Source organism: Strongylocentrotus purpuratus, unplaced genomic scaffold, assembly GCF_000002235.5.
Source record: "Strongylocentrotus purpuratus isolate Spur 01 unplaced genomic scaffold, Spur_5.0 spur5_scaffold_6, whole genome shotgun sequence".
NCBI lineage: Eukaryota > Metazoa > Echinodermata > Echinoidea > Camarodonta > Strongylocentrotidae > Strongylocentrotus > Strongylocentrotus purpuratus.
In genome coordinates this window covers 15,263,114-15,274,847 of record NW_022145612.1, presented here as the reverse complement: position 1 = coordinate 15,274,847, position 11,734 = coordinate 15,263,114, and the positions used below count along the sequence as shown (strand labels likewise).

The 11,734-nt window shown below is 35.3% G+C and overlaps 2 protein-coding genes across 2 annotated transcripts; one reads left to right on the top strand and one right to left on the bottom strand.

Annotated features, from left to right (window-relative positions):
• Positions 1-4,337: 4,337 nt before the first annotated feature.
• Positions 4,338-6,055, bottom strand: LOC105444661 (THAP domain-containing protein 4). Its single transcript, XM_011679185.2, has 2 exons — positions 5,845-6,055; positions 4,338-5,166 (listed from the first exon to the last, which is right to left on the bottom strand). Exons 1-2 carry the CDS (start codon positions 5,964-5,966, stop codon positions 4,602-4,604), a joined length of 687 nt encoding a protein of 228 aa, XP_011677487.2. The 5' UTR covers positions 5,967-6,055; the 3' UTR covers positions 4,338-4,601.
• A 72-nt stretch (positions 6,056-6,127) lies between these two features.
• On the top strand, positions 6,128-10,121 carry LOC581921 (protein NATD1). Its single transcript, XM_781898.5, has 3 exons — positions 6,128-6,336; positions 7,862-7,980; positions 8,328-10,121. Exons 1-3 carry the CDS (start codon positions 6,192-6,194, stop codon positions 8,448-8,450), a joined length of 387 nt encoding a protein of 128 aa, XP_786991.3. The 5' UTR covers positions 6,128-6,191; the 3' UTR covers positions 8,451-10,121.
• Positions 10,122-11,734: the final 1,613 nt, after the last annotated feature.

Genomic DNA, 11,734 nt, shown 5'->3' with positions numbered 1-11,734 from the left:
GGACTAGATGTGACTGAGGGAGGCCAGAAAGAGAAGAATTACAGTAATCGATATGGGTCGAGACAAAAGCATGGACTAATTTTGAAGTTGTGGGTCGGTCAAGTAGCCTCCTGATTCTACTGATCTTATATATACCAAAGGAAGCAGACTTACAAATATTACTAATGTGTTGTTTGAAAGTAAGATTGCTGTCAATATTTAAAGTATGCATTTACTGTAAGAGTATTCTACTCTAGATTATTCATTTGAGTTTAGCTTTGAATTGATGGTACTCTGTTGTGGTTAAGCTGTTTATAAATTTTACAAATACCAAATTATCTTTTACATGCTAATGTAACAACTAAATGTCAAATTTCACCATTATGAAATGAGCTGTACTATTATGGTAGTAGTATGTTTGCATCCATATAATCAGTGTCAAATGTTGAACATAGATGGTGTATCATACTTGTATTTACTATTATGTTGTATGGTAAACCAAGTTCAGTTTCTAAAAAGAACGATATAATGTATATATGTTAAAAAATCACAGAGATTCTATTTATTAATAAATTTGATGTATGATGTGTAAATTTATGGTATGTATGGTAGAAGGAAAAATCTATGATACCCAGTTTGACTATAATGGTTGGAGACAGTGTACAGGCCATCAGTTGTCAAACTGGAAATAACCCTTACAAAATTAAGACAGAAGATCAGGGCATCATTTCGTGTAACCGTCATAAGGCCTAAAAAAAAAAATGTTGTATTGCCCTTTTCGACTGACCCAAAAATCTTTAAATGTACAGTCTGCTTTTTCTTAAAGTTTTTTTTTTAACCATTTTTTAGAAAAAAAATAATAAAATATGTATTAAAGCATTCAAAACTGAGAAATATCAGCCCAAAGAGGGAGTAAAAAAACTTTGAATAATAAAATAGATTTCTGACCAACCAACCCATGTTTTGGCACCTAAAGGGCAAAGGGCAATACAACATCTTTTTTTTTTAGGCCTAATAACAAGTTCATCGACATCCCTTTGAAATGTGTTTTGATGGATGTCGGATAACTCGGATACAGTTGTACTTGTGATGGCTTCATGAATTGCTGTCCACAGTTACAAGCTCTGGTATAACATAACAAAGACAGTGAAAAAGTCGGAGCAAAATTTGTCTGATATAATATCTAATGATAAACAGATAAACACTGCAACCAAAACTCATTTCAATGTAAATAATGTACCACTTTGTTTTTAATATCTCTTGATGCGCATTATGAAGCTTGTTCATATGGATGAATAGTCTTCTAAAAATTACTCATAATGTTTTGTTTGCATCTCTTTTCAGAGGGATGTTTGCAATTTAAATTACATGTAGTTTATAAAGACAGTCAGACCTTGATTTATTATATTAAATAAGTAAATCATTTAAAGTGAATACTTTGAAGACAGTTTTTTACAGCAATTGAGCTCAGATTATTACCTCATTTTGTGTATGCGGGCCATTCAATTTGTTTATTTATATTTAGGGGAATATATCTTTGAAATATGTTAAGGTAATGTGTAGTGATAAAAGGTCTGTTCCATCATCAAAGTGGAGAAAGGGCATTTTAAAGCAATCTTTGTACACAACAATTAAGAAAGTTTGCTTTATTTGACATCACACATGACCTTTTGTCCCATTTGAGCTTCCTTGTATAAGTTATGTCAGCTTTTTTCAGACCATTACTTTGTTTAATATTCCTTGTGTGATTTTTCTCAACTTTTACTGATCTACTCCTCTGATTTGTCAATAGATTGATACTTCATGTAATATTCCTTGTCTGATTTTCCCTAACTTTCACTAACTTTCTCTGATATGTTTCTCAGATTTGTCTGTGTCCAATCCTCTATATGGCTAATTCCCAAGTTTTACATACAGACATTTTCAGTTACTTCTGCTTCTATGACGATACTCAGCAGGATCCATAACTTAGGATGTAGTGTTGAGGAATCAACTTACACTATGATAATGACTGACAAAGAAAGCGGACAAAATATACAGTTCCTCAGGTAGACAAAGGAACATCCTTTCACTGCTATTATGTAAAAATGTGTAGAACAGGTGTCACATGCATATTCACTATTTAAATAATAGCAGTGAAGGGATGTACCTTTGTCTACCTGAGGAACTGTATATTTTGTCCACTTTCTTTGTCAGTCGTATTCATAGTGTTAGGTGCTCATTTGCAGTGCATGCTTGTTGGTGCATTTAAAAGGTTGTGCAAATAAAAATCTAGTTCTCAGTCTAGATTCTGGGTGGAAGCGCTCCCTTGAAGGCCTCCAATGAAGTAGCGTCAAGGGTGATCATAAGAACTAAAACCAGTTATTGTGAATAGTTAACTGATCTTCATTTCTTGTGCATAGCACAAGAAATAATGTGAAATGGCAAAGTTGTTCATTTTATACTCAAATTGAATTTTGTTTAATTTACTGATTATTTATTCACTGTACATTTGTTCACTGTACTTAACTGTATTTAAAACTGAAATAACCTAATTACTTCTACTTCTACTTCTACGACGATACTCAGCAGGATCCATAAGTCAGGATGTAGTGCATACCGGTATATAGTGCATGAAACCATTTAGCATTGTTCAAGTAGAAAAGAAATCTTCATAAATCATTATCTTCATTGTTCATTGGAACTGTGAATCATTCTGATTACAAAAAATGTACAAAGTTAAAGAGCATTCGTATGCTGCAGATGTTATAGATGTAACACACTTTCCATTCCAGCTTGATATTATTTTGTGAAAATCATTATAAATATTCTTTGAATTATATATTGCATCTTGTTGGGGAAAAAAGGTTTCAGAATTGGCTGTTTTTCAAAAGGCTGTAAAATTGTTCTTAAAAGCAAATAAGTCGACTTCTCACATGTCATCAAAATCAATCAATAATGCCCTGAATCAAAATTATGTTAACTAAGCAGTTATGTACTAGAAAGACATTTAATGAGAGGTAAAATACCATGGAAGATATATCCAAGATTCTTGCAGAAGAAATATTTGCATGGCACTATTTATTTGGCTTGCCACAAAAAGAATTGATAATATGCATTATTTGTTTATAGATTTCATTATAAGATGTGCAATTGCAAATAATATGGATGTACCTGTTACTCAGTCTAAATGATAGTAACATGTATCAGTCATACGTATAGGCAAGACAAATGTATAATGCTGAATTCTTCATTAATGTACAATGAAAATATGTCGCACACAGATTTTGCAATAAAATAATTTGAAAAATGCTAGAAAATTGCATAATTGTATTATTTTGTTGGTGTGCTTTCTGTAGCATTCTGGAGCATTCATGTACATGATTACAGTTCAAATTTTTTTTGATTGGCTATTTTTCTGTCTTCTTTCTCTTCATTCATTATTATTCTTTTGAAGATATAGTATTGCATCTCTCTCGTCTTTCACTTTTCAAATGTACTTTTATCTTCTTCTCTAAAATCAGACATTGTCTTCTCTTGGAAAATGGTACATGTCCTTGTTGCACATGCAGGCGAATCATACCGCAATAAAGACAATGGTTGATGAAATAATGGATATATTGATACTGGGGCAGATACAGGATTGCCAGTAGGGGGGGGGGGGGGCAGATGTGCAGAAGAGGTTTCTCTCTATCCAGCATCATTTTAAATATGTATGTCGTATATATCATTTTAAATATAGACTTGCTCAAGCAGGGGGATGGGATGGGGGGGGGGGGGGAGGGGGTATGCTGGAGTAAGAGTAACTTCTTCTAGACATGATTTTAATTTTGTCATATAAAGGGGAGTGGGTGGTGGCTTTAGTCCTTTCCGCCTATCAGGCTTCTATCTGTTCATATAGCAAAGAGACCGTCGGTCCTGTGTGCTACACATGTACACCACCATTACAGCCAACAATGATCTACTAGGAGTTATCTTGAATTGATGTGATTTGAAAGAAGATCAAACTTGAAAATATCAATGCATAAAGTCTTCCTGATTTAGGTCCCGAATCTTTATATAAATGTGTACGATTTCTTGTCAATGTAAGAATTTTTGGGCTAAATTTACCAAAGAAAATTGGTTTTAAGAGAGCAATATTTTTATCCACAGAATACCTGAGAATATGCTTTGATATATACCATAATAATGATAATAATAATAATAATATTTAATCTTTTAAAGTCCACTCAAAATTTTATTAAGTTAAACCGAAAAAGGAAATTCTTTTTGCCCAATTGATCGTGAGCCCGGCAGCCACTGAGCAGCGCCAGATCGACATTGCTCTATCCCTTATTGTTGAACGCCAAACAAGGTAGCAGCAACTCCCATCTTTTAACGTCTTTTGGTATGACGCGGCCGGGGTCGAACCCACGACCTCCCGGTTGTGAGGCGGACGCTCTACTGACTGAGCCAACACACCGGTAATCTGAGATTTGGGTATTGCTTTGAAATTGGGTCACGTCTTGCATTTCATCACCATTCTGATCTGCATCGATAGACAATTTTAAACCATTGTTACTATAATCAATGTCATATATATACATGTACATCACTTCAATTCCGTTAAAAATTCATGCAATTGTATATACAAAGTCATCCAGTCATAAAGCATCTGCCTTTCTCTTTCTCTGAGATTTTAGCTTCTCTTTCAGTCTTTCAATATCTTCTTTCAGACGTGCATTTTCCTCTTTCCTTTTGGTTATCCTCCTCGTAAAGTCCTCTTCTGACAATGGAAGAATCACAAATGTCTCCCCTTTTTTAACATCACCTCCCTCGGCCTTGGCACATTGTCCTTGATGGCTATTCATGAGCTCCTGTGTAGGGTGTGCCTTCTCACAGTCTTCCTCTGTGTTTGACTGATTCTTCTCCTTCTTTTCTTTACTATCTCTCTTTTTATGATGATCTACGATATCAGAATCGGCCGGACCTACATCTCTTCCCTGAGTCTTGGTATTGCTTTGAAATTGGGTCACACCATCTTGTTCACCATCCTGATCTGCATCCATGCGAAGCTTTTTCTTAGTGAAATGGGATGGAAGAGGCATGGGATCAGCATACGTTGATTCACTCACGTTCCAGTGAAATCTAGTTGGACCAGCTTCAAAACCATCTGGAAAATGCCAGCTGCAGACGCGGGTATTTGCTGTTGGGGTGAAGTTGTCTCGTCTATAAGAATATGATTGGGAAAAAAAAAAAATCTATTCGGTTTAAAAGCATTTTATTGTTAAAAATGATAGCCTTTATCTTCCAAATATTGTTACTGTTACTGTAGCTGTAGTAGACCGAAAATCTGTCTCTTTCGTTCATTAGCCTCTGATTTGGGTAGGGCGGCTAACGAACGAAAGAGACATAAAATTCGGTCTATAGCTGTAGCTTCAGCTAATTGAAGCACTTTTTTTGCATTGAACAAAACTTGCAAAATAATGACATTGATATCACATTTCAACCACAAAGGCATATCTCCAATTAATCAAATTTTCTTTAAAACATAACTTTGATCATTGATACTATATGATTATGATTATCATCATCAACAGAGAGATAGATAGGAGAAGGACTAATTAGCAGATCTCAAGCCCAGCAAAGGCAATTTCAATGGAGCATATCCCTGAATGAAACTGACTAATTTCTTTACCTAAATCCTATTTAATCAGCATAAATACCATATTATAGCATTATATTTTCACATTTATTTTCGCATTTCGTTATTTAATCTCAATTACAACACAGTGTAACATGGTATACAAGTTTACAAAAACTTCAGCATTGAACAAATTACAAGTTGTAATAATACAACAGCAAACAACATGTCTAAATGTCATGGCCACGGCGTTGGTATATTACCTTATCAAATTCAGCCATAATTTTCTCTTTTCTTGACATGCTGGGAAGCGATGAAATGAGTATCTTCTCTGTCCACTTCCCCCACTTCGATTTTTACAAAGTGGAACACAACAACCCGGCATTTTTGCTATGATTTTGATAAATTAACTTGTAATATATGGAGGACCCGGAAGTATCTTCAATCAGCTGGACTTTCCTATTTTTCTTACGTAGACTCAATTCGAGCGCTTTGTATAATTTGCGTAGGGATGCTGCATGTTCTGGTACGTACGAGAATATTATAAATAGCTGCGATTGAGTCTAGGTTCTAACCGCACGTGAATTACCCTACAAACATAATTTTTGACATGTTCACTGCGAGAAGTATTTGCCGTCTTGTCTCTTTTCAGCAAATTAGACAGCTGAATGTCACAGGAGGAATGGCATCTTCCAAGAAAAATGATCTAGAAGTGAATCACAGCTTAGATAGACAGGAGTTTTTCATCGAACTCGGTGAGTCAAGCGACGTACAGGCAGGGGCAGGCCAGGGTTGGGGTATGTGGTCCGTCAGTGTTTAGGGCATTGGTATCGGTCGCTTGCTCATTAACCCTGCCTAAGCTCTGGCATAGCTCCTACGCGACGCGACGTTGTGTGTTAATGTGAGAGAAAGATACACACCTGTGACACCCAAGGGCGTCGCTAGAGGGAGGGGGGGGGGGGGTGGGGGGTGCGGGGGTGCGACACCTACTTAACAGGATATTGTCGGTAAAATTACGCTGCCGTCAGGAATAATGAGAGGGAAAGAAAAGAAAAGAAAAGAAAAGAAAGGAAAGAGAAGATGAAGAGATGAATGAAAAAGAGAAAGGAGAGGGGAAAAAAAGGAGAAAAGGAAAGAAAGAGAAAGGAGAGGAAAAAAAAGGAAAAGAAAACGAAGGAAAAGAATGATAAGAAAGAAAAGGAAAAAAGAAGAGAAAATGACACAAAAGTACCAGGGGGGTGAAAGAGAGGAGACTCGGGAGAGAGAGGGGGTAAGAGCATGAGAGAGAAGGGGTAGGAGTTGTTGGGTGGAGTCGTCTCGTCCTTGTGTACTATATCAATGCAGAATTATTTTTTCCTTGAGCTGTGACTTTTTATCCGCTGTGACGACTTTAAGAGAGACTATACAACTATACTACTTGTATTTTCTCGAATTTTCACCAGCAATCATTAAAAATCAATGTCATTGACAACATTACTATAATATCAACAAAAGAAAAAAATGGGGGTTCAAACGTCGCCCCATTGAGCTTTCCAATCAAGCCAGTGACGCCACACCGAATAGTTGCACACTGGGGTTGCGATTTGTGTATATCGGTAGCTACGATGCTGACTAGTCTTGACAAAATGACCGTATATTTATGAGGACAAGGAAAATGACCATGTGCACAGGTATAGATAGTTTGTAGGAAAATTAGGCCCTGGCCCCGGGTTTATAGAATTTAATTTATAGACATTGGCATTAATGTAGTTGACAATAATTGGTGGCTAGTTTAGTCGGTAATCGGTGGCCTCTTAAAATTGAGCTTTTTTAAAGTTTTAGGAGGCAATTTGTGTAGCTTTTAAATTATTTTTGAAGGAAAGGAATTAAGAAGTTTACTTATAATTTATACCATTATAAATGTCTAAAGTACTAAACCTGCTAAAATATTGAATTGAATGACTTTTAGCCATGGATTAGAAAATTGTGTGTGTAGCTTTTGGACCCTGTTATTGTTAATTATGAATGTTAACTCGATTCATTTGCAATGGCTGTATAATTATAGCAAGTGCACACAAACGAAAAACAGAAAATATTAAATTCATTTTGAACTTGTCAAAGGTTTAGAGACCAAATCAGCATTCTGAAATATGTCAATTTGTCAAACAATCCTGGAGTGACGACACTGAACAACTGAAGAGAGATTAAGCTTCCCTTCAGCTCTTAGACATAATGTGAAAAGATCATCCAAGATCCAATTCTCTTCCCCTTATTTGCATACCTGGAATATTGATCTTTCAGATCCGCCAGACAGAGGAGTACTGGACTATGATCTGCTATCTGATGGGACGGTTGATATGCATCATACAGGGGTTCCAACGTCTTACAGAGGGAGGGGCATTGCTGGCCAGCTGGCAAAGGTATGATGTATTTGAGTGGTTTAGATATATTTCCTGCTTTCATCTCTTAATATTGATATTAACAGAGCTCATAGCAAACTATTTTCATTGGTATTGCAATAAATAATTTGATTTGATAAATTGGAAAGAGTAAGAATAGATGTGATTTTAAAAAAAATAGATATCAATGTACGCTGTTATAATGAAGTTTCATAGAAAAATCAGGTATACTATTTAAGTCTTTCATGCAGTCAGTTATAAATGGGGCAAAACATTTTGCCCAAAGTAAGGATATATCATTGGTTCTCTGCCTTTCACACTTTTTTGCTAATTATTTCACCCCATGCCATTTTTTTGTCACATTACAGGCAGCCTTCTCTCACTTCACTTCAGAGCGTACCAAGATGCTATTAACCTGCACCTATCTACAGAAGTACTACAAGGATCATCCTGATGCCAGCCCTCCGGACCTTATTACTCTACCAAGCTAGCCCTCTCAAGCTAGCACTACCGGAGATGAGAAGAGAAGTGGTACAGAAACAGAGGTCAGCAATGAGATAATGAATCAATATAGAGTGCAGAGCTTTGGAGGACAGAAATCTGAAAAGTGATTAAAAAGATTATGCAATCAAAAGAAGAGTGATTGCATCTCAGGGAATATTATATAAAATTGATGGTCAAAGAAAAGAAGATATAAATACGAAAAGCGAATGAAATGGTCAGGTTTACAGAGACAGGGTATATTTATTGTCCCATGATTTGAGGTGAATCAGCTGTTTCAGTAATAAGAAATGACCAATGATTATTTGAAAGGCAATCGTGAAATAACATGAATGTTTTAGACATGTGGTGGTAAGCACAAACACTTTGGATGGTTTTATTATATAAGACCAATCACAATATTTAAAATAAAAGAGCTATTTTATAAAGTCAATTAATGATAATAAATAGGAACAAAATGGAAACTTATAGTTAAGTTATGAGAGGTTTTTAAAGAGCCATAAAAGAGCCAGCTGAATATCTTTTGTTATACAGTATTACTGTGTATTACAATGTGATTCTTCAGGAAACGATGCCAAGTATATTTTACATTTTCAACAATGTTATTTTGAACAACTCTTTAAAATATTTCACTTCAACAAGACATGCAACTGATGCAAGCAGTGACATTCTTCACTCATTTTTATGGTAAATAATTGTTTACTCATGATTTTTTGCTGACGTTTCTAATTCATGAACTGTTATCATAATATCTTTGTAAATGTAAGTATAGAAATTGTGTATCACTGACAATCAAAGTTAAGCCTTTTGTATTCCTAAAAAATAACCAGTTGGCCAGTATTATACCTTATCATTTTCAACCATCAAACTATTGATACCTGATCAAAACACCAAACTTAAAGACTGAGTGTTGTGAAATCTTTTGATGATTGTTTGATATACAGTTCAGAGTTGGATTAAAGTGGAAAGGAAAGCCTGCAGAATTAATACAAACAATTTGGAAACAAGGAAACTTGAATTAATTCACTGCAAAATTAATTAAATGAATCGTATATACTGTACCAGCAAAAGGCCCTTTTCATTGGCAATATCTTTATTTCCAGTAACTTTATATTAAGAATTGTGCAGACTGCAGAGTGTGTGTTAAGAAAGGGAAAAGTAAAATATTCCTATTTATTACCATATATATGCATGTGTTATGTGTGTGAAAATATGTTTTTAGATCGGTATACATCAAACATTTTCTGTCCTTTTCAAAATTGTTATTGGAATGGCACTAAAACTGGGGGAAAATATTGAAATGTACATGATGTAGCACACGTTGCATTGATAAAATTACAGGTTGTCAATTGGGAAATTCATGTTTTTTAAATTATGTTGAGAGAAATGAGTGAGAAAGATGCAACAGATTATTGAAATACCTTTATAAAAGCTTTGTGATCTTTAAAATGTAATAAAGAAATTATATATTTACAAATTATTTGCAATGGTTCCACCACAAATCTTGTCAAAGTTCTGTAATGCCATTTAGAGATTCTATCTGTGTTTTACCGTCACCAGAATTTTCATTTTAAGCATTTTCAATAAATTACGAAAACATCTTCACCTCCCAAAATTAAAATCAATGTCAACATTACCATGGTAATCAATGACTAACCTGATCATCTCCACTACAGAATTTCATCATTTGTATTTGAAACATTTACCTTGAGGTCCATGGCAATATAAGAATTATCATATATGAATAAATGCAATGGGAAAAGAGACAGAGAGATTATGTATGTGTGTCAATCTCAGTCTAAAATGCAAAATTTTCCAACTCTAAAGAGGCAAGGGGTATATCCCTTCCCGGCCCGTCAATCTGCCCCCTTAAATTTCGACCATCTAGTACAGTGATTTTCAACTGGGATACCACAAGAAAAATCAAAAATATGTTTTGGAATAATGTCAACTTCATGAAAAAGAAGTATCAGAAACTGTAAGATGCCCAAATATATATCACTTTGGATATTTTGAGGAGGAAATAACATTTCAGAGATAGTAAAGTGTCTCTTTCCATGCTCGCTTCGCATTTGCAAAATTTAGTTGCAGGCAGTTTCGGCCCAAATGTCAAGATTCGAGTAGCATGGTGTCCAAATATAACCTTATTTATTAATTTTTATGCCTCCGCCACCGAAGGTGGTGCCGGAGGCATCATGTTTTCGGGTTGTCCGTCCGTACGTCCGTACGTCCGTCCCATTTGACCGTTATCACAATATCTCAAGAACCATTTAAGATTTAAACTTAAGACTCGGGAATAGTATTTATCACCATAGGAAGACGATCTGATTAGATTTTGGAGTACGTAGGTCAAAGGTCACAGGTCACAGAGGTCAACTTATGAAATTCCTTGTATTGAGTTTGTTAGCGCGATATCTCAAGAACCATTTGAGATTTAAACTTCAAACTTAAGGATAGTATGTATCACCATAGGAAGACGATCTGATTAGATTTTGGAGCACGTATGTCAAAGGTCAAGGGCCACAGAGGTCAACTTATGAAATTCCATACATTGAGATTGTTATCATGATATCTCAAGAACCACTGGAGATTTAAACTTCAAACTTAGTGATAGTGTGTATCACTATAGGAAAACAATCTGATTACATTTTGGAGCACGAAGGTCAAAGGTCAAGGGTCATAGAGGTCAACTTATGAAATTCCATACATTGAGATTGTTATCATGATATCTCAAGAACCACTGGAGATGTAAAAACTTCAAACTTAAAGATAGTATGTATCACCATAGGAAGACGATCTGATTAGATTTTGGAGCACGTAGGTCAAAGGTCAAGGGTCACAGAGGTCAACTTATGAAATTCCATACATTGAGATTGTTATCATAATATCTCAAGAACCACTGGAGATTTAAACTTCAAACTTAATGATAGTGTGTATCACCATAGGAAGACAATCTGATTAGATTTTGGAGCACGTAGGTCAAAGGTCAAGGGTCACAGAGGTCAACTTATGAAATTCCATACATTGAGATCGTTATCGCGATATCTCAAGAACCACTGGAGAATTTTCACTTCAAACTTAATGATAGTATGTATCACCATATCATAATATCTCAAGAACCACTGGAGATTTAAACTTCAAACTTAATGATAGTGTGTATCACCATAGGAAGACAATCTGATTAGATTTTGGAGCACGTAGGTCAAAGGTCAAGGGTCACAGAGGTCAACTTATGAAATTCCATACATTGAGATTGTTATCATGATATCTCAAG